The 24,009-nt window shown below is 43.1% G+C and overlaps 1 protein-coding gene across 2 annotated transcripts in view; it reads right to left on the reverse strand.

Moving 5' to 3' along the window:
• Nucleotides 1–21,834, reverse strand: part of VEGFC (vascular endothelial growth factor C) — a 129,044-nt gene extending 107,210 nt beyond the window's left edge. Inside the window, exon 1 of one of the 2 annotated variants that reach the window (XM_032783540.2) lies at nucleotides 17,883–21,834. In XM_032783540.2, coding sequence (XP_032639431.1) covers nucleotides 17,883–18,026 — 144 coding nt within the window. In that variant the 5' untranslated portion in view covers nucleotides 18,027–21,834. The remainder of the gene's footprint in view (nucleotides 1–17,882) is intronic. The other variant, XM_075066388.1, reaches the window with a different exon arrangement.
• Between the last annotated feature and the right edge of the window lie 2,175 nt (nucleotides 21,835–24,009).

Consider the following 24,009-nt stretch of genomic DNA (forward strand, 5'->3'; position numbering starts at 1 on the left):
TTTATCAATGACAAATTTTGAAGCAACATCTGGGAACATCCTCTCTGACACGGAAACCACTGAGTGCCACACAATGGGAAAGTTGAATGGATAGGCGATAAAGCCTATCAAACATCAAATTGGGAAGATAGATGATGCCATAGTTGCCATTATGGAGGATAATACTATGATAGGAACTCTTTGTGGCAAAACAGTGGCAGAGGGAAATGGAGTCACCAGAAAAATACATAACTTCCAATTTCTGTGTGGCTTAGTGTTATGGTATGACATACCGTTTGAAACAAATGTTGTAAGCAAGAGACTCCAAGGTGTTGACCTTGATATATCTGGAGCAACGGAACAATTGAACAAAGCAAAGTCATACCTACAGTCTTACCAGTCAGATGAGGGATTTCAAAATGTTCTGAAGAGTGTACAGAAGTTGGCAGAGGAACTTCACACTGAAGCTATTTTCCCACCCATTCAAGAATACAAGAGAGTCACCGAAGATGACATTTTGATTGTGAGGCACGAGATAATCCCATAAGAGACCCCAAACAACAATTCAAAGTTGAATTCTTTAACCAGGTGCTAGATTGTGCAATACAGTCAGTTGAAGAAAGTTTCATGCAACTCAAGGAACACGGCAGTATATTTGGGATGTTGTATGATATTCCAAAACTCCTCACTATACCTGAAGAAGACCTACACCAGCAATGCAGGGCACTAGAGACGGTGTTGACACGTGTGATATTGATGCAAGTGATTTAGGTGATGAACTTAAAGCCCTTTCAAGATACATTTCAGCAGGATCAACTTCAAAGGCTGTTCTGCAATATATGTGCACAAATAAGATGACCCTCTTTCCAAATGCTTTTGTTGCTCTGCGCATACTTCTAACACTTTCTGTAACAGTTGCCAGTGGAGAACGCAGCTTCTCCAAGCTGAAGTTAATAAAAACACATCTACACTTCCACAATGACACAAGAGAGGCTGGTTGGCCCTGCAACCATCTCAACAGAGCATGAGCTGGCCCAGACTGGTGGACCTTCAGGAAGCAGTTCAAATCTTTGCAGCCAAGAAGACACGGAAAGCACCACTTTGATTATTCAAACAGATAAAAATGCCAGTGTTTACTATGCAGACAAGAAAAGTCACATTTGCTGTTCAGGCATTTGAAAGTTAAGTGTTACTTAAAATTTTTGAACAAGACATTTTAAGTTGTTAGTTCTCCTTTATTGGGATAGGTAGCAGTATCATGAGAGGAACAGGACAGGAAGAAGGCAGAATTGAGACCTTTCAAAGTTTTGGCCCAAGCAAGAGGGTATGGGGGCATCATTTGAGCTCCCCGCCTCAGGTGCCAAAATGTTGTGGGCCAGCCCCAATGTTCCTGTTGCTGAGAGGCTGTTGTGAGCATCAAGCGAATACTTTCTTACCATCCTACTACTCTGTTCCTGGATGCTTGGGAAAAGAAGGTATTTGTTATTTCACTCTATACCTTTCCCCCCTTTCACCGTTTTTTTTAGGTCCTCCTCTCTCCTGGATCATAAGTGCCTTTATTGCTGGTCAAATCAGCAGCAGAGTGAAACTGACAAGATTCTTATAAGTTGTAATAAAGACCCAGATCATTTCCACGGTTCCTGATCAGAATGATACAGGCTGCTGTCGCTGGGTGGTGCATAGGGAAAGCAAAGCCATGATCCTATCTCTCAAGCCACCTCTTCCCATCCCCTTTTTGTCAGCTAGCATCCAAAAAAAGTGCTACAAAGGAGCAAGGCTGACATCCCTCGGCCACTGCTGAGTGGCCGGGGGTGGGTGGGTAGGTTTAGAAACTGCTCATCCTTCCCACCCCCATGCCCATTCAGGGGCAGCTACAACCTGGCTCTTCACATAACTTTAAAATAAACGAAGATTTGGCTGCACAGTAACCAGATATAGACTGAGCTGTTCCAGCACACACACGACCTTCGCATGGATAAATTAAGAAATTACCCTTCTTTCAGGAGAAACAATTCTCTCCAGATAGCTTTTACAAAAACTCTGCTTCCATAAACTTATTTCTTCTTTAAAACAACTCCTGTCAAAAGGATTTTCTTTCTAGGCTTGGGTTTTTGTTTCTGCATTTTTTCCAAATGATGAATATTAAAATATTAAAAGGATATATTTAATATAAAAGTAATAGGATAATACTGCAAATAAAGTACTATAGAAATAATACTGCAAATGAACATCTAAACCAGAGGTCAGCAACCTCCGGCACGTGGCTCACCAGGGTAAGCACCCTGGTGGGCTGGGCCAGTTTGTTTACCTGCTACATCAGCGGGTTTGGCCGGCCATGGCTCCCGCTGGCCATGGTTCGCCATCCCAGGCCAATGGGGACTGCAGGAAGCTTCATTCTGCCCTCAGAAATACAGGTGTTCATCATTGATTCTCCTGTGAAATGAGCTACTCAATATGCATTGCAGTTATGTTTCAGAAGACATACAGGAACATACAGCCTCATACCAAGACCTGGACAGAGCCATGAACTGCAATCTTTACTCAAACAAAATGTTGGACTAAGTTTTGCTTGAATAAGGGCATTGAATTGGGCCTTCAAAACGTACCTTATACAATACATCCCCAATGCTGATCAGATCATGTCTGACACAAAGCACAAGTTAAGATAAATTTAAAAAATAGCATAAACAAAGACAAGATACAACTGACAAAAATCAAATCAAATCACAGTCATGACAAAAATAAAGTTACCTCTATGTGCCTGAAGTAGCACTGGTTTGAGTCTGACGACTACAGTCTGGACCAAAAAACCTGGCTAGATCTTTTGAAGTGTAAAGATAAACAATAAAACAGTTTACAAAAAGAAGTAGCATAGCATATTTTGCCACCAAATCTATATTTTTTCCCAAAGATTAGAAACCCAGAGAAAGCTGGAGTAGGGCGAGCAGTTGAAATCCACATTGTCCACACTATTTTTAATCCTGACCATGCACTAGAAGTAGTTAAAGCTACTTTGCTTATATGTAAATTGGCAGCTCTTTAGGATAAGCTGTTATTAGGAAGAATCTGTCTCAGCTGGGATTAAAACTAGGACAAGAGAAAGGGAACTCAAGTTTTCCATGGCAAAAAGAGACTTGGGGCGGGAGAGAGAGAATGTCCTGTACTTTATCAATCTAATCCTGTCTGGGTAAAGAGATCATATTGCTACCTTTGAGTATAAACTTTAGAATTGGCAACAAGTGACAAACTAGAATGTATTTATTCCACTCTAAGGATGAAGCTAAGAATTGTTGCGTAACTGTTGTGAAACTTTTTGTAAACATTTAAAGGGCAAAATTCATCTCAGAGCTGAGAGACTTGTATCAGTATATGGACAAATACTGCCCTTGTTATACGCAGGAGTAAGGTATGTACAGGCCCTTAGTGCCATACAGATAACCCTTCTTCCCAACCTGACCAATTCAGTAGTAAGGCCGATTAGGCCAGAGTGGAAGGAGTGCAAAATAGTATGTGGTACCTCCATGGTTACATCCTGTGGATCTGAGGATGGCAGTGGGAAGCTCATATGTCATAGGAGTGAGAAGGGGGAGAGGCAGGTGAAGGAGAGGACACTTCAGGCTTCCACATATCCTTTTCTAGATTCTTCTCTGTGAAAGCTCCACAGAGAACTATAACAATGATGGGGTTACATCATGTGGAGCTGCCACACTAGAAAGAGGTTTAATCAGAGATAGGACAAGAGAACATTTCCCTGTGACTGGATGTGGGGGACTTGGGAATAGTAAGAGAGAATGTACCATCATCCCTCCCAAGTCAGACTTCTTTGAAGAAAGGGGAACGGTCATATCACTCTTTTGGAACTGTCAACCAATATGGTGGTGGTTGTGGCTGCAGAGCCTTTTGTAAGAACTTTCATTCATGCATAAGGGGATATGTGTAAACAGAAGGAGACATGACCTAAGAGTTTCTAGGAGTGGTTACAATCAAAGGGAGCTAAATATTCATAGGTAAAAGCTAGGACTTAGTTACATGCTTCAAAAGTGTGGATGGTTAAGGTGTGTATGATACATATTAGGGTTGTCAAGTGATTAAAAACATTAATCGTGATTAATCATGTGATTAAAAATATTAATCGGGATTATCACACTGTTAAACAATAACAGAATACCATTTATATAAACATTTTGGATGTTTTCCACATTTTCAAATATATTGACTTCAATTACAACACAGAATACAAAGTGTACAGTGCTCACATTTATATAAAAATAAAACAATATTTGCAGTGAAAAATAGTATTTTTCAGTTCACAATGCAAGTACTGTAGTGCACTCTATTTATCATTGAAGTTCAACTTACAAATATGGTGTTATGTACAAAAAATAACTACATTCAAAAATAAAACAAAGTAAAACTTTAGAGCCTACAAGTCCACTTAGTCCTACTTCTTGTTCAGCCAATCTCTCAGACAAACAAGTTTGTTTACATTTGCAGGAGATAATGCTGCTTGTTTCTTGTCTACAATGTCACCTGAAAGTGAGAACAACTGTTCACATGGCACTGTTATAGTCGGCATTGCAAGATATTTACATGCCAGATGCACTAAAGATTCATATATCCGTTCATGCTTCAAACCACCATTCCAGAGGACGTGTCCATGCTGATGAGTTCTCTGCTCGATAACGATCCAAGCAGGAAACTACAGAACCCAAACCACCAAAAAATAAAATCAACTTTCTGCTTGTGACATCTGACTTAGATGATGAAAATGAACATGTGTTGGTCTGCACTGTACACTTTGTATTCTGTGTTGTAATTAAAATCAATACATTTGAAAATGTAGAAAAACATCCAAAATATTTACTAAATTTCAAATGGTATTCTGTTTAACATTGTGATTAAAACTGTAATTAATCATGATTAATTTTTTTCAATCGTGATTTTTTTTTAGTTAATTGTGTGAGTTAACTGTGATTAATCGACAGCCATAGTACACATTCATTTTAACTTGCTACCAGCTAAATTCAAATTATGTCAACCTACATCATATTTGCAGAAAGTATCCCAAGACCAGCATTCCTAGATTTGGAGTGTTCTCATCATTGGCTGATTCCCAGAAACATACTGTATTATGACACTGCAAGAATGGACAGAGTTTTAAAAAGTCTTTTTAAACCTTTTCTTATACAAAGAAAACACCCACATACTGATTTCACCACCTTCACAGAATCTAATGTTACCAAATATCATAGCGTAGTTTTATGTATTTATGCTCATAGAACACAGTCATAGTGTTCTTGCTTTGAAATTGTAGTATTTCCTGTTTATTTTGCAGATAGAAATGGATTTGAATAGGTATAATTTTAAAGAAGAATTTGGTTCTCTATCCTTCTTCTTGTGTGTATAGTATAGATTCACTGTACATTATGGATTCTTTTGCTACGTACTGAACAGGAGTAATTCCGTAATAAAATTAAAATCACACAAGATCTTCCTGACAGGTGCTATTGTATTCCTTCTGTAGGAAGCCAAAGTTTCAAGACATTTGATGCTAGTCAACTGTTTCCCCCTCTGCTAAGAAGAGGTCAATTGCTAAAGCTCACATTTGTTTACTTCACTCCTATGGGAAAAGGAATGCTTATAGTTTTTGAAAAAGAAAATCTCTAGCAATATCTGCTGGATTCCATGAGTGCTTGGTTGATGGAGAACAAGTCTGTATGTATCAATACATAATTGTTTCAGTGAATAGAGTTTACTGTAGGTTTCAGAGAACATATGGGAATAATTTTGTCAGATAAACCTAAAAGCCATAAAATAACGAAAACAAGTGTAACATACAGAGAAGACGGAAAACACTGCAAAAACCATTCTAGTAAAATCAAGTGCAAATTTTCAAAGTTTGCTTTGATGAAAGTAACATTAATATACATGGGTCAAATTTACCTCTCAGTTACACCACTGCAACTCCAGTGGCTTCAATGGGGTTGCTCTAATCTAAAGGGAATCTGGTCTCATGGAATTTGCAATAAACTAAATATTATTTTCTTAGGCCTTGTCTACACTGGCAAGTTTCTGTGCAGTAAAGCAGCTTTCTGCAGTGTAACTCCCAAGGTGTACACACTGCCAAGCCACTTAGTGCACAGAAACGGCATAGTTTCAGCACAGTAAAAAATACCTACCCCAACGAGAAGCATACAGCTTTCTGTGCCGAGGCTACAATGCTGTGGTGTCAGTGTAGACACTCTAGTCGATTACAGAGTTGCAATTGGCCTCTGGGAGGTGTCCCGTTCTCGCTTCTCTGGTCATCGATTTGAACTCTACTGCCCTGCCCTCAGGTGACCAACTGTGAGCCCCACCCCTTAAATTCCTTGGGAATTTTGAAAGTCCCCTTCCTGTTTGCTCGGTGATGTGTGCGGTGGTCTCAGTGCATCTTTCCAGGTGAACATGCCTGCTCCATGGACCAGGCGATCTCCTGCTTGGAGCAATGCCAAGCTGCTGGACCTCATCAGCATTTGGTGAAAGGAGGCTGTCCAGTCCCAGTTGTGCTCCAGCTATAGGAAATATGATACTTACAGACAGATTTCACGATGCATGACAGAAAGGGGCCATGATCGGGACACACTGCAGTACAGGGTTAAAGTGAAGGAGCTGCAGAATGCCTGTCACAAGGCATGAGAGACAAACTGCTGCTCTGGTGCTGCGCCCACAAGCTGGCGGTTCTACAAAGAGCTGGACGTGATAGTCGGTGGTGACTCCACCTCCACTGAGAATAGTCCACTGTGGATACTTTGGTGGCTCACGTGCAAGTCGAGAGTGGACCGAGCCAGGAGGAGGAAGTTTTGGACGAGGATCTGGAGTGGGAGGGGGGACCCAGAGGCAGAGGCCAACTCAGAGGTCAGAGAGGCATGCAGCCCAGAACTCTTCTCTATCCCAGAGGAGACTAGTTAGACACAGCTGGCAAAGCTTGGCGAAGCACAAACAGGAGAGGAGGCCCCTGGTAAGTGGTTTTGATTTGGGAATCACTGAAGCAAGTTGTTGGAGGCAAGGGGTTGCAGAAAGTAGGCTTGTGTATGTGTGATGTACATACCACCACATGTTTAATCTGAGCAGTGGAACAGGGTGTTGATTGACTGCTTAACTTCACGGGGAATTTACCTCAGCAATCTCCATGAAACTCTCATGGAGATACTGGGCAATCTACTGCAGCAGGTTCTTTGGCAGAGTTGCTTTGTTTCTTGCCCCATTATGGCTAACTTTCCTGCACCACTCTGTCATCACGGGGCAGGAGGGGGGGAAGGGAGAGGAGGGGGCGACCATTGCTGCACATAGGGAAGCCGCATAAGGGCCTGGGTGGAAGTGGCAGTCTTGTAGAAGACCCTCTCTTGATTCCCTGCTCACCCTCAGCAGTGAGATATCTTCCACAATGAACACAGCCTGGGGAAAATGTGGGGATTGATTATAAGCCCCCACCCCACACACAGTGCTGGCTCTCCCCAAGAACCATGTGCCCAGTGTACAGTATGGTCCTGGAACACTGACGTCCCCTGCCCCTGCGGTTACTCACTATTTTGGGGGTCTCATGGCTCATATGTGCTTGCTTGGGGTCAGCCAGTTAGTGACAGGTATGTGAATAGTGGCTGTGTTTTAAATCACCGAATCAGTGGTCTCTGTGTTGCAAACAATACTGCTTCTGTAAAATGTTGCATTTTGGCTTCACAGATATGACCTTAGGAGCCCAGCCTCCCTTTTTGTTATTGCCAGCTGAACAGCTGCACAGAATTAGAAAGTGGCCACGAAAAACTAAAGAGGACTTTCTGCATGATGTCATGATGCACTCTGTGGCCAAAAACAAGAATTGAAGGAGTGACAGAACAGTGAGAAGAAGGACCAAAAGGAGAATGTGGCACGCCAGAACACAGCCATGGAGAGGCTCTTAAACGTTTCCCATGTGCCATCCAGACACCGCCAACAGACTCTTATCAACCTCCTGGCTCCAGTCTGTACCCGCTGCATTCCACTCCTGCCATATCACAGTCCAGCCCTGCGGACTCCCAGTACCCACTGCCCTCAACACCCGTCCCTCTGCAGTTTAGCCCTGCTGAAGTAAAGTACCCGCTGCACTGTACTCCAAAGGACAAGGTTGCATGAGATACCCGCATATACACAAATCTTTAACCATCCTGGGACCCCACTTCCTCCTGGGATGCTCCCTTCCCCCATAGTGCAGATGTGTTTTTTGTTTCTCTCTCCCCTCTGGTTGTTGTTTTTAAATAAAAGAATTGTTTTTGTTTGAAAGCAATCTTTATTCCATTAATTGAAAGCAAACAAACAGAGCCCTGCAAAGCAACAGGCAATTTTCTTAAACCTTCACAGTACATCGTTTGCACCAATCACAATCACCACCTGGCATTATAAGCACTGCACTCCCAAACATAGCAACAAATATTAGTGGCTTTCAACTTCAAATTGCTGCCTCAAGGCATCCCTGATCCTTATGGCCCCACGCTGCACTCCTCTAATAGCCCTGGTCTCTGGCTGTTCAAATTCAGCCTCTAGGCACTGAGCCTCAGCAGTCCAGCCCTGAGTGAAGCTTTCACCCTTCCCTTCACAAATATTATGGAGCATACAGCACACGATGATAAGCATGGGAATATAGTCATCAATCAGGTCCAGCCTCCCATATAGGCCTCCCATATAGGCAGCGCCAGCAAGCCTTTAAACGGCCAAAAGTACACTCAGTCATTTTGCACTTGCTCATCCTGTTGTTGAACCACTCCCTGCTGCTGTCATGGTTCCCCATGTATGGCTTCATAAGCCATGGCATTAAGGAGTAGACAGGGTCTCCCAGGATCAGAACGGGCATTTCTACTTCCCCTACAGTGATCTTCTGATCCAGGAAGAAAGTCCCTGCTTACAACTTCCTGAACAGGCCAGCATTCCAAAAGATACCTGTGTCATGCACCTTTCCAGACTAGCCTGTGGTAATGTCCAGAAAATACCCACAGTGATCCATAAGCATCTGGAGAATCATAGAGAAATACCCCCTTCTGATTAATGTACTCGGTGGCTAAGTGGTCTGGTGCCAGAATTGGAATATGCATGCCATCTATCACCCCTCCACAGTTAGGAAAGCCCATTTGTGCAAAGCCAACCACAATGTCACGCACATTGCTCAGAGTCATGGTCTTTCAGAGTAGGATGCAACTAATGGCCCTGCAGACTTCTGTCAACATGAGTCCAACAGTCGACTTTCCCACTCCAAACTGGTTAGCAACTGATCAGTAGCAGTCTGGGGTAGCCAGCTTCCACAGTGCAATTGCCACGTGCTTCTCCAATGACAGGGGAGCTCTCATTCTTGTGTCCTTGTGCCACAGGACTGGGGCAAGCTCATCACACAGTCCCATGAATATCGCTTTCCACATCCAAAAGTTCTGCAGCCACTGCTAGTCATCCCAAATGCGCATGACGATGTGATCGCACCACACAGTGCTCGTTTCCAGAGCCCAAAAGTGGCGTTCCACTATGGTCAGCCTCTCCATGAATGCCACAATCTCGTGTCATAACTACTATGCGTGGCAAGATCAATGCTGAACTCCTCTTGCCTTTGTAGTTTAAGGAATAACTCCACTGCCATGCATGATATGTTAGTGAGAGCGAGCAGCATATTGGTCGACAGTGCTGGATCCATTCCTGCAGAATGAAGACGCAGAGAGTGCAGTACACAAACCGTTGAAAGGTGGCGCCAAATGTGGACGGAAGCAAAGGGATTGCTGGGATGTGAAGCAATGCATCACAGGGCATTGGGAATGGACCCAGGAAGCCCCACACCCCCCTCCACCTTTCCACAACTCTTAGCGGCAGAAGAGGAAGAGATGCTCTGTGGGATAGCTGCCCAGAGTGCACCGCTCCGAATATCAACGCAAGTACCAGAAGTGCGAATACGCTATTGCGAAGGCAGCTGACAGTGTGAACACAACAGTGGTTTCCCTTCAGCGTTCTCTGAGCAGTGATGTAATTGCCAGCAATGTAACTCTGCCAGTGTAGATATACTTTGAGCCCTGGTTTACACTACAAGTTTAGGTCGAATTTAGCAGCATTTAACACTGCACCCATCCACATGATGAAGCCATTTTTGTTGACTTAAAAGACTCTTAAAATCTAATTCTGTACTCTTCCCTGACGACAGGATTAGCACTGGGAGCTATCCCAGAGTGCTCCATTGTGACTGATCTGGACAGCACTCTCAGTTCAGATGCACTGGCCAGGTAGACTGGAAAAGCCCTGCAAACTTTTGAATTTCATTTCCTGTTTGGCTAGCGTAGCGAGCTGATCAGCACAGGTGACCATCCAGTCCCAGAATCGCAGAAGAGCTCCAGCATGGACCAAATGGGAGGTACTGCATCTCATCGCTGTATGGGGAGACGAATCTGTGCTATCCAAACTCCGTTCCAAAAGATGAAATGCCGGAATATTTGAAAAAAAATCTCCAAGGGCATGAAGGACAGAGGTTATAACAGGGACCTGCAGCAGTGCTGCGTGAAACTTAAGGAGCTCAAGTAAGACTACCAAAGAACCAGAGAGGCAAAAGGACACTCCGAGTCAGAGCCCCAGACATGCCATTTCTATGATAAGCTGCATGTCATTCTAGGGGGTGCCTCTACATCTACCCCACTCCTGTGCTTCCCTCCTCCCTCACCCCTCCAGGCTACCTTGGCAGTTATCCCCCCATTTGTGTGATGAATTAATAAAGAATGCATGAATTTGAAACAATGACTTTATTGCCTGTGCAAGTGGAGATAAAAGCAGGGAGGTCTCAGTTGGCTTACAGGGAAGTAGAGTGAACCAAGAGAGCGAGTTTTCATCAAGAAGAAACAAATAGAAGTGTCACACCATAGCCTGGTCAGTCATGAAACTGGTTTTCAAAGCTTCTCTGATGCACAGTGCGCCCTGTTGTGCTCTTCTAACCGCCCTGTTGTTGGGCTGCGCGTAATCAGCGGCCAGGCGATTTGTCTCAACCTCCCACCCTGCCACAAATCTCTCCCCCTTACTCTCGCAGATATTGTGGAGCACACAGCAAGCAGTAATAACGATGGGAATATTGGTTTTGCTGAGCTCTAACCAAGTCAGTAAACTGCACCAGTGAGCTTTTAAATGTCCAAAGGCACATTCTACCACCACTTTGCACTTGCTCAGCCTATAGTTGAACTGCTCCTTATTACTGTCCAGGTTTCATAAGCCATGGGAGCAAGGGGTAGGCTGGGGTGGGTGCAACTGCACGGTGCTGCCGACTGGGAGAGCAGCCTCAGGCAGAAGCCTCCAGCTGGCATGATATTCCAGGCAGGACTAATCTCCATCAGATGAAACTTAAAGAAGAGAATGACCTGGAGTCATTCCCGTTTTTGTCCAGGTGCCCCTGACCAACCTAACCGAGGTCAGCCAGGAGCACCCACGGGACAACGACGACAGTTAGCAGTCGTATTGCACCATCTGCCGTCCGCAAGGCAAGGCAAGGCAAGGGGATGCTACTGTGTAGCTCTGCAGTACCGTGTCTGACAGCAGCACCCAGGAGACATAAGGTTATAGTGAGCTGAGTGGGCTCCATGCTTGCCGTGGTATGTCGTCTGCACGAGTAACCCAGGAAAAAAGGTGAGAAACGATTTTTTGCTGTTGCTTTCAGGGGGGGGGGCGCGCGGGGGTGTCGACATGTACCCAGAACTACCCGCGACAATGTTTTTGCCCCTTCAGGCATTGGGAGCTCAACCCAGAATTCCAATGGGCGGTGGAGACTGCGGGAACTGTACGATAGCTACTCAGTGCAATGCTCCGAAAGTCAACGCTAGCCTTGATACCATGGACGCACACTGCCAATTTAACGCGCTTAATGGAGACATAATCGACTATATCAAATCGATTTCTAAAAAACTGACATATTAAATCAACCTAATTTTGTAGTGTAGACACACCCCTAGAATTCAGTTCTATCAATCTCTCTTTCTCTAAAGTTTTAGATCACATTTTTCACCAAGAGACTTTTCTTTTTCTTTTTTTAAACTCTCTTTTGCTCCATGGTGTGACACCTGTAGGCCAGGGCCACTTTTGAATATCAAGACTCTAAATTGTGGTCCCTGTGCTAGAAAGAAAATTATTTGATTATGAATTGAAAATGTGTTTCCTGAGCCAGAGCCTGTGATTTTAATCGGAAATACTTGAATCAGCTTGGAAAGTAGTAAGGGGTTCTTACTTCCCAGCAGCCTCCCACCACTTTTTCTTGATGTTTCAGGATCAATTCTGATGTAATCTGAAAGGGCTCTGAGCAACAGCTGCCCCTTTCTTGCTACCACTGCTCAGCAGCTCCCCTGTAGACATCCTGCTGGATCACAGGGGAGTGAGGAGCGGTGCACAGGCTGCTCCACTGTCTGCTTCTCTAAAGGACTGTGGGAGCCCCAGGGGAAGTAAGATAGGAGCAAAAACTTGTTTTGCCTTAACCTAGGGCAGCACTTAGCAAAGAATGGTGTGCCTTCCCCACACAGCCCCACAAAAGAGGGAAAGTGGAGAAACTAAGAACCAACCACTAGTTACAGTTCCCTGATTTTCTGCCACTAGAGCAGTCTAGAGGCTGTTCTAGCTTATCCCAGCTGGCAGTGGTTCCTAAGCGACCATGAGTCAGCTGTGGTTTATTTGAAGCATAACATGCCTCAGGCCTGGTCTGCACTACGCGTTTAAACCAAATTAACCCTGCACCCATCCACACAACAAAGCCCTTTATAGCTATATAAAGGGCTCTTTAAACCGATTTCTGTACTCCTCCCCGACAAGGGGAGTAGCGCTGAAATCAGTATTGCCATGTCGGATTAGGGTTAGCGTGGCCGCAAATCGACGGTATAGGCCTCCAGGTGGTACCCACAGTGCACCATTGTGACTGCTCTGGAAAGCAATCTGAACTTGAATGCAACTGGGCCAGAGTAGACAGGCAAAACTAGCCCCACAAACTTTTGAATCTCATTTTTCCTGTTGCCCAATCATTGTGGCGCCATCTGATAAGCCGGAGTGGGTGCCTGTGATGCAGTCCCAAATCCAAAAAGAGCTCATCAGCTTGGACCGTTACAGGAAGAACTGGATTGATATCGCCCTGTATGGGGAGACAAAATCTGTTTCTATCAGTAGCCTCCGTTACAGAAGAAGACGAAATGCCAAAACATTTTGAGAAAAAAAAAAATCTCCAGTATGGATACAGATGTCCAATCACAGTGCTATTGTGACAGCGCTCTAACGGAAAGTCAAAAGATATCAAAATGGCCCAATGGCTCATTGGAAGGAGGAAGGCGCTGAAGGGAACGGGCAGGTACTGAGGATCTCAGTTATTCCCTAAGAGTCCCCACAAGTTCTTCCGCAAAAGGCATTTGCATTCTTGGCTGAGCTCCCAGCCTGAAGGGTGGCAAAAATATTTCCAAAGGTGTATTCAGTATATGTCGTCAATTTACGATCTTCCCTCCCCGAAAAGGAAAAGGGAAAAAAAACGTTTCTCACCTTTTCAAATGTCACCCTATGTCTACTGATGCCTGCTCGTAGATGGGTACTGCAAAGCGTCTGAACACCGGCATTCCTTGCCAGGTGGCAGACGGATATTAACAAGATGACTGTTATCCATCGTCTTCATCATCCTGTGAGATGCTCCTGGCTGGCCTCAGTGTAGAGGTCAGCTGGGGCCGCCCTGTCTGGTAAAAATGGGGGAATGACTCGCTAGGTCATTCCGGCAGATTGGTAAGAACGGCTGCGTACCACCTCATCATAAGCAAACCTGTGAGCTCGAGCATCTAAATCCCCCAGCCCCCCACTTTCGATGTACTAAAGAAAGAATTCTGTAACGACCTGAGATTATTCATAGAACCAGCGGACGAGAGGGCTGTGCTTCCTCTCCCCCTCACCCTATAATAGTCCTGCTGGCACTTCATAGAGCTGAAGAGCTTCCTCCCAATCATTTATTATACTCACTAAGTCAGTGTATATTTATTTCTGTCTTTTTACTCCATCACACAATGGGGGACACTGCCACTAGACCAGGAGAAGATCATGCGAGAAGAGAGCGGAAAAGCAACGAGATGGGGTTGTGGTAGGAGAAGACCCCCTAGGAAATGGCATGCAGATCATCATTTCTGATGGGATCATCTGGGGACTCTGACTCGGAGCGGTTGTGTGCTACTACGGTTTTCCTAGTAACTATGATCTCATATATCTAGGCGGAAACTGCTCTAATTTTTAGACAAACATAACAGGAGAATGACGCGGGCAGTCATTCCCATTTTTGTCCATGCGCCCCCGGCCGACCTCAGTGAGGCCAGCCAGGAGCACCCATGACAGCAGCAGACGGTTCAAAACGACTGATAACCGTCATCTCATCACCATTTTACAATGGCAGACGGTGCAATAGGGATGGTAACCATCTCTGCTACCTTGCAAAGGCAAATGTATGCTGCTATGTAGCACTGCAGTACCGCATCTGTCAGCAGCATCCAGTACACATACAGTGACAATGACAAGGCAAAACGGGCTCGATGGTTGCCATGCTATGGCGTCTGCCAGGGCAATCCAGGGAAAAAGGGCGCGAAATGCTTGCCTGCCGTTGCTTTCACGGAGGAAGGATTGAGTGATGACATTTACCCAGAATCACCCGCCACACTGTTTCTGCATTGGGATCTCAACCCAGAATTCCAATGGACAGGGGAGAATGCGGGAACTATGGGATCGCTACCCACAGTGCAAGGCTCCAGAAATCGAAGCTAGCCTTGGTACATGGATGCACACCACTAAATTAATGTGCTTAGTGTGGCCGCGTGCACTCGACTTTATACAATCTGTTTTACAAAACCGGTTTATGTAAAATCGGAATAATCCCGTAGTGTAGACATACCCTCAGTCACTCCCCCTATGCCAGGGCTGTGGAGAGGAAAGCACAGAGGCTAGTTACACTAGCTCTACACCTTTGGTGGGGGGAGGGGAAATCCGTAGCAGGGGACCTGCAGGTTGATTCTGTTTTTGTGATGCTAAGAGAATCTGTCTCAAAAGTACAGTCCCCTCAGGCTGAAAAGGTTGGACACTATTGCTCTAATTTATCAGTGTCTACTTGCTGCACCACATGTGCTTGAGGCAGCAAAATATGAAAAATAACTTATCTATCTATAACTGACATTCAGTTAACTGCAAATGTCTAGGACAAGTTCCAACTTTCACTGTCATCTACATTGAAAACAGTATAGACCTCTGTATACTTTTATATCAATGGGAACAAAACTATCATAGTAAAAGTTTTTGAAAGACAGTGTAGTTATATGTGCTCATCTCAACTTCCTATGTAATAGTAAAGGATATGTAATATAAATTAAAATGATTTCAGTTAACCCACACAAATCATAGAATCATAGGACTGGAAAGGATCTTGAGAGGTCATCTAGTCCAGTCCCCTGCACTCATGGCAGGACTAAGTATTACCTATGAAGACAAGAGGCAGTCATTTTCCATGAGTTGAGAAAGTTAAAGTAAATAACGCATATGATAACAACATAAACATATTTTCCTTGAAATAATTATGTACAGTTTATTTATCTAATCTTTTTTAATTCCTTCAGATTCACTGAAACCTTCTCTCATCTCACAGGGAGAAACAGTTAATGGGGACCCAATCCTGCAGACTTTCCTCACCAGAGTAGTCCAACTGAAATGAACATGATTACTCATGAGTAAGAACACCTAAGGTGCCTAAAACTTGCCAGATTAAACCCTAAAGATCGAGGCACAAACATAGCATCTATCCCTATACCCCTCACCTCTAGTCAGATACAAAAATCTTTGCTGTTAATATGATCAACCGCACACCTGCTTTCCTACCTGCTTCCCATTTCTGATTCTTTCTTCCTTCAGTTTCCTCATTGCTCCAAGTTTTCCACTAAGCCCTGGTACTTCTGCAAACTGCAGCACAGTGGTGACTATTTAAGATTCTGAAATCACTTTAAAACTTGTAAGAAATAGAATGGATAACCTATAACATGGGCATGTATACATACAGCAATATTCAACTTTCAGGAGTATTTCTTCACTCTTCTACCAGATGTATGTTGCTCCAGCACTTTTAGAAACCAACATGCTTATTGCAGCATTTTCAATGTAACTATGATAAAGTACTTTCATGGGTTTATCACGCAGTCATCAATTCAACTCTGAGCTAATAACTGGTTTATACCGTTTAACTAGGAAGGACTGCATTTCCCCTGTTTTAGAAATAGTGTTAGTGATAAAACCAGTTGATTGAATTTGTGTTCATATTACTTGGATTTAAAAATATTTGACAAGCATTTAGCTCATAGTAGAGTTTGACTAATTTTTAGGATTTAAAATTAAAAGAATATAAATTTCTAAATTCCAAGGGGTTATAAAAACATCCAGACTTCGTTAAAGTGGTACAGCATGCACAGTAACTTCTTTCATATAGAATTTAGGATATATATTTAGAAATGCAAAACAAAGAATGCATGCAATACATGGACTCTACAGCTTGAACATAATATTAGTAAGTAACTAGTATGCATTATAAACCAAATATACATAACCATGTTTTTTCTGTGTCAACACTGTAATATGTTTTATAAGCCTGATATGACCTTTTATTAAACCTGTATAAACACTATTAGAGTATATGTTCAATAAAGCTAATTGTGTCAAACAGATCAAAAACAACAACAAACTTCAAAGTGAAGATATATATTCTGTATGTTAACTAATATATTTTGGTCTAGTTTTCCACACTGGAATGAATTAAAAATATAGTGTCATTATTGCTATTGATGTGTGTCACAACTTGAACACTGCACTACTTAAAGGTAATCTAGTAAAAAGTTTAGAAACTGAAGCCTTCATAGCAATGTCACATGTTTACACAATCATCTATTGTATGTCCTTTTTCTGCATTGACAGAATGCTGGGAGCTAGCTGCACAAGACATAGAAGACATAATGCTAGTTCCAAGGTACTTACATTCTAAATTAAGGATCTGAAGATACTAATACAAATGAATACAAATGTAAGATCTTCTGCAGAGGAAACCAAGAATTTCTCTGAAATTTTAACTGTATGTCTGGGCAGACCTTTCATATTCAAGGGTCAAGTTACACCCTCGCAAACCATGTTGTCCTTCAGTAAATCATTACAGATTTCAGAAACTACAAAACAGACCTCCAGAAGATAGAAACAATATGAGGTTTTGTTATTATTCCTGTGTATTTGCCTCCCATCATATGATTCCCAAACACACCAGCTTCTTGAAATGCACCCAAAAAACTTAACTCAGATCCAAATCAGAAAGTTTCAAGAATCCACATGCATCCACTCCAAGGACACAAATCCACATGGCACCCTGCAGCTTTGCCCTTGACGAAGAAACCTCAAATATATCAGTGATCCACCTCACTACCAACACCAAGCCAAGTGCATAACAGATGATTTTGGTTTGCTAGTGACTGAACTAGATTGTCAATTCCTTGGGGGCAAGAAGTGGGGATACTTCTCAGCTGTACAGGACTGAGAACACTGTACAACCCATATACAAAAGCAACAATAAAAAGTGTGATCGCTACATTCACTTATTACGTGAGCTGAGCCTCTGGGTTTAATTCTTAATATCAGGTGTCTTCATTTATTTTAAAGAGATCTATATCACCTGCAACAATCCACCAATTTGTAAATTTCAAACCCTCCCCCGCCCCAAAACGCCTAGTGAAGAACCACAACATTAGAAGATTTCCCTCAAATATTTTCCCCTCCCGTAAAAGGACTTGCAAACAAAGTGATCCAGGACTCACATGTCTCAGAAAAGGGTGTCCCATCTGCGGCAAGAGCACAGAAGTTGCACCTACCTTTGCTTCCCCCAAATCGAGCTTCTCCTCGTAGTAGCCCTGCCCGGATTCATAGGCAGCGGCGGTGGCCGGCTCCCTGGGTCCCAGCAGCAGAGCAGCAGCAGCCAGATAGAAAATCAGAGAGAATAATCCCAGCAAGTGCATTGTGCAAGGATGGCAGGGTGGGTGCGTGGCGTGGCGTGGCGTGGCGGGGCGGGGGGAGTTTGAGGAGTGTACAGGGAATCGTGAGGCTCCTTGGCTTTGTTGGTTGCCTCCCCCCAATATCCAAGGCAGCAGAATCCCTGGGATGGAGAAGATGCAGCAGCAACAGCTGCCTGCAAGGGAGCTCGTAACGTGCCCGGACGCTTTGCAATTGCTCACCGAAGTTAACTGGAGTTTGCCAGGTGAAAAGCCACCAGGAAACCGGACATCCGAGCCAGGCTCGCTCAGGAGCAGGGAGGTGAGGCAGGGCAGAGCGGCGAGGGAGAGCACAGCTGCTCACACCAGCCCCATGGACTAGGCAAAGCCGGCGCGGGGGGAGAGAGCCGCTCTACTCAATCTCCTGCCTTGGCTCGCAGGACGCCTGTCAGCGGCTGCGGGGTCCGGGGTGCAGGAGCCTCCCCAGCGCGTGGAGCTGAGCGCCAGCAGCGGCCGCAGGGGGCGGACATGGCTCAGGCGCCCTCTGCCTGTGCTTCTGAGGCTGAGCGACTGGCTGGCGGCTGGAGGGCGGGGAGGAAAGGGTGTGAGCGCCCCCCCTCCTGCGCTTCCCACAAGCAGCCACTCGCCGTGCAACGCCTTTCCCGAGGCTGAGGAAATGTGAGACGGGAGACGCGCGCCTGCTCCGGGCAAGCCGGCGAGATGGGGCCACACGCTGCGCCGACCTCTCCCTGGAGCCGGGACCTGTCTCCCGCGGCTGGCAGCGTCGCACCTTTCTGATCCGCCTCCGATTTGCGGCTCCGAAAGGTGCAAGGAGGCTGCAGACCAAGCCAGCTGCATGGGGGCAACTGGTGCTAAATCTCAAACTGATGCCAGCTGCTAAGCCCCGTGCCAGGATCTCAAAGCGCTTTGCAAACACCTGTTAAACAGCCCGCACTACTGTAGCCTCAAGGGAGGGAGCCTGCACTCCCTTTCTTCATAGGCCAAAGTACCACTGGCTGCAGGACCAAACTCTTAGGAAGTTTATGTATTGTATTTTATTCAGCCTTCAGCAGCAGTCATGTAGTGCATAGAGTTGTTTACATCACAAATGGACAAATCCCGAAGGTCTTAGGCAAAATTCCCATTGACTTCAGATCCATTATTAGACAGGAGTCACTGGACGTTTTTGCTTAAGATGAGGAGGATTGAGGGCGCTGTTTTTCTTTTTCTTTTTCTTTTTTTAACCGATGGCCCGAGCAAGGTTTTGCCACCTTGAGAGGAAGGCACTCACCAAAATCTTACTTCTGTGCTGTGCTTCTTCAAATAGAATTGGAGCAATCCTCGAACTGAAGCTGCTTTCAATCGGAAGGGTATTGGTACTGTATTTCACTGAAGCTGTGGTTAAAAAATAATGCCTTTTTAAAACCACACATTTCTAATGAAAGTAAGGTGATACATACTTTGCTTAAGTCTTGGGTGTGTGAAAGGAAAGGGTTGTATTCCTTACATACTAGTTTTCCCTTGATGTCAACAGTGTTATTGAAGAGCTACTGACATATGACAACTTTTGAAAATAATTGAAAGGAATATATTTATGTAAATATAATCCATCTGTAGGTAAAGGATTTTCTAGTAGTGTTCTAGCATCCTTTGTTAATAAAAGCAAATGCCCTCCTCCCTCCCCCCATGCTGTACCTTAAACTTGAGCTTTAATAATTGGAAAGAGCTGAAATTTACACAGTTAAAAATTCCAGAGTTCCAAATCATGATAACTTATGTGGGAACAGACCAGGCCTTCCATAGTTACCATAAATTTACTTTGTTGACATATATTTAGATCCAGCTATTCCAATCTCTGAGTCTCAGGCAAGGACCAACTCTTAATTCCCTAAAACTAAGTCAGGACACAACACAACCCATGTTATTCTGAGTTCCCAGCTTTAGAATTTTCCCAGCTCCTTTTACAGTCTCATTCTCTGTCTGTACTTTGACTTTGTGATCAGGACTCCAATCCTCCAAAGACATAAACTTGTACTTAAGTTAATGCATGCAAGTAGTACAATTGAGTTAAATGGGATGACTTCAGAGTGTAAAGTTAATCACATGCTTAACTCTGCAAGATAGAGACCAAAATTCCTGGACCTTGCAGAGTCTACCAGTTCTAAATCTTACATGTCTTCTCATCCCCAACTGTAGATGCTTTGTATCAGTGGTTCTCAAACTTTTGTACTGATGACTCCTTTCACACAGCAAGCTTCTGAGTGTGACCTCCCCCCCTTAAACATATTAAAAAGTATTTTTCATTTATAACACCATTATAAATGATGGATGCAAAGCGGGGTTTGGGGTGGAGGCTGACATCTCGTGACCCCACATGTAATAACCTTGTGACCCCCTAAGGGGTCTCAACCCCCAGTTTGAGAACCCCTGCTTTGTATCCTTTCTATGCAGATAATGAGATACGCCATAGGTGATTTGGACTGGCTGCTGAACCGTTCTTTCTCAAGACCTTTTTTCAATTCGCGCTGTATTTTTTTCAGCTAAACTAGAGACCATTTTCTATTATTTGTAAGTTAACATACAAACTTTTAAACAGCTAAATTAATAAGAATATCTTAAAATACTGTCCTTTTTAGCTAACAGTTATATACAGTATTATGTATAATCATATATCATGCTATAGCATGAATAAAATAACCAAAAACCATTAAAAAGTTATATTTTCAGCAAACCCAAGGAAATCTTTTCATCTAATCATCTGAGAAGGATGCATTACAACCAAGTATCCAGAGATTTCAGAGTAAGTGATCGATACTTGGTTTACTTTGATCTGGTCAAGAAAGTCGGACTTGGATCTTGGCTATAGGCTTTTTGCCCAAACCTGGCAACAGATATTGATGTCTAGTAAACAACAGAATAACCCTGATTTTCCCTGGCATTAAATCTGCCATGAAAACTCACAAAATCTGAAAATATAGAATTGCTTATTTTGAATATTTTTGTTGCTATTGAGTACTTAAAAGTATTTACCCCTCCCCTCACCCTCAATCAAGCAAAAAAATATTATAACATTAATAGGATATCTGCATAGTAAGTAAGGATGAATTTCACTCCTATGGAGTGGACCAGTGCAAGGCCAGTAGCTGACTTCTTTTAAGGACTTCAGTAGGACTTAATAGCACATAGGCCTTGTACTGGCCTTCCATACAGAAGTGAGTTTCATATAATATATAATAAGATATAAGTGAAGGCATACATGGCTATTTTTCAGTCTGCCCACCACTACTCTGTAGCTGCAGTAATAACTATGATTAGCAAACAAACAGAATCTTATATGAACCAATTTCAAGCAATTTTCTCAATGTGTTGTTTTAAGAAGTGTTAAAAAAATCCAAATGTCAACCATCTTGGTGTTTTAATATACCAGGTGCATCTGTCAAGCACATTCCCTTACTGTGTGTAGACATACCTGATATGTCCACATGTTCCATCTGAATGAATGGAGATAGAAAACAGTTGTGGAAACATATGCACATTTCAGAAGCAGGATGCCTCGATAGGAAATGTCATATGGGAACTGCAATAAGGAAACATGAGCTTAAAGGGTGGGATTTGAGGAAGTCTATCTACAACAGTAGCAGTAAAGTCGGTAGCTTGTTATTATAACTTGGTTTTATGCTTGTGGTTCTGGAACTTATAGAGAACTAAGAATCATATCTGGTCAAATTCTCTTTTGTGATTTTCATTTTTCCTTGTGTTTAAGTCTCAACTAGTCACTGAGTTTTTATTTAGATTCAGAATAAAATTGCATGCTGTCTCTAAATAGACTCGCATATTTTATAAATTAAGAGGTATTTCCAAGAGATAAAAAAGACAAATAGTGCTGTTTTGCTTTTGTTCTAATACACAAGATCCTTATTTCTCACTAGCAAGTTTCATTGAGTTTATATATAATGTAAGGCTCAACAAAAAAACAGGCAGTCCAATTCCTGAGCTCTGCAAATCAAAAGAACCATGGGGTGTTTTTCTGGAGTTGTTCCAAAAGGTGAAAGTGTTGTTGTAAGACTCACTTCTCGTCCCTCGCCCTCCAACCACTCTTTTTTCCTTTGTGTCTATGCAAAGGATTTTAAAAAAAAATCTGGATGTTAGCCAAGATTTTCATAAGTCATTAATGATTTTGAGTGCCTCCTTTCTCAGAGGCCCATCTTGAGATGCCTCAAAGAAGCCTGATTTTCAGAAACTTCTGGAGGTTGGGGGAAGACCTTTTTAAAAAGCATCTTAAGTTGGGCACCCCAAAATCAAGACACTGAAAATTACTTGTCGTTTCACAGTATCTGTCCCTTTGTGTTTGAATGCCCCAAAGTGGGCAAAGAAGCACAGAGAAACATGAAATTCTTTCCTGTCATGTTTCTCTGTGCTTCTTTGCCACTTTGAGAAACATACCTATTACACAGGGGAAAACACCTGAGATGCTGTCACAACAGCAAAGTTAAAGGTGCAGTCTGATGTTCAGTGTGTACCTCTTTGTTCCCCCATTATCTCTTTTGTTTATTTTATAGAAAGGAAGTATTTAAACGTACCGCACCATTTTACTGTTTGTGTGCTTAATGCACTCTCTTGCCTTCTTCACGCTCTCTGATTTAAAAGGGTAGTTTTTTTGGCTGGCTCAGTATTTAGTGTTGCCTTGCCTGTTCCAAGTTAGCATCCTGAACCTAGTCATTTGAGACCTGATCTAAAACCCTTTGAAGTCACTGGGAGTCTTCCTACTGACTTCAGTGGGCTTTGGATGAGGATGGTGTGAAGTAAATCATGCCCAAGGAGAAACTGCACTATGCATCTGTGCTAGTCATGGACTCTAGAATGTAGATTTATCCATTACTCCCCTCTAAAGAAGAAATTGCCAGGATGAATGAGCCTTTTAATTCAATGAGAAAGAAAATTATTTTGCAGAAATGGTATCTAAGATATTTAGACTGATGACTTGGTCTATAATATCTGGGAATTTTATTTATTTTTGTTTTCTTTTGGAAACTTGTACTTGTTTAAAATCACCACAGTGATGATCATTAAGGTTCTGATCCTGCAAGCCCTTGATGTGAGTGATGCTTTGAATTACATCATTCTCTTTAGATTCAGTTCATTCCTAGTTTTCCTCTTTCTGAAGCTGTCAAAACGCCTTTCGCAGTGGAAATTCCCAGTGAATGGTGAGGGTCAGAGGACTAAAGGCACCTGAATCCTTGCTTTACTAAAGGACTGGAGCCAGCTGGTGCAACCCACAAATAGGCAGCACTGGCCAGCATGCTCAAGGGAAGTGCTTGTTCAGCAGAACACTTGGGTAGTCTCCACTCATGGGGCCACCACAAATCTTTAAAGTTGTTCCTGAGCTGGAATCCCTGGGGGAGGGCAGCAATGCAGACACTGACACCTATCTTTTCCCAGACCTGTGTCTTTGGCCTTGGGTTGTCTTTAGTTGTCCCACAATAGGAGTGGAGGCTTCTTTTTAATGAAGCTTCTCTCTAGAGGTGTCATAAGCCTTGCACAAGCATTGGTATGTGGGCAATATTGGTTTGATTTCCTATAAACTGACTGTGTCTGCATGTAATGCTGGTTGTAGGCATAACCTTAAATCTAAGCAATAAATAGTACTGCTCTTGAGTTTGTATTGCTCCTTAGCTGAACATTCTGTACAGTCTGTGTATAATCAAAGCCATGTTATATAAATAACTTCAAAATCAACAGAAAAATATTAGTAGTCAATAGCACATGACTACCACACACATCACATTACACATCCAACAGTGTGTTACTCTTCAAACTGACAATTTACTTAGAGAGAGAATGCATTCAGAATCTTTTTCCTGCTAGCATTTATAAAATGTATTTGGAATGTAACAGAGGAAAACAAGCCCCAGAATAACTGAAAACAAATTCCTGTATAATTGTTCAACAGATGGCCAAATTCAGTCCTGATGTGAGTAGGTGCAACTCTGATTACCTTTGTTTTTTCATT

The sequence above is a fragment of the Chelonoidis abingdonii genome, chromosome 5 (assembly GCF_003597395.2).
Source record: "Chelonoidis abingdonii isolate Lonesome George chromosome 5, CheloAbing_2.0, whole genome shotgun sequence".
Taxonomy (NCBI): domain Eukaryota; kingdom Metazoa; phylum Chordata; order Testudines; family Testudinidae; genus Chelonoidis; species Chelonoidis abingdonii.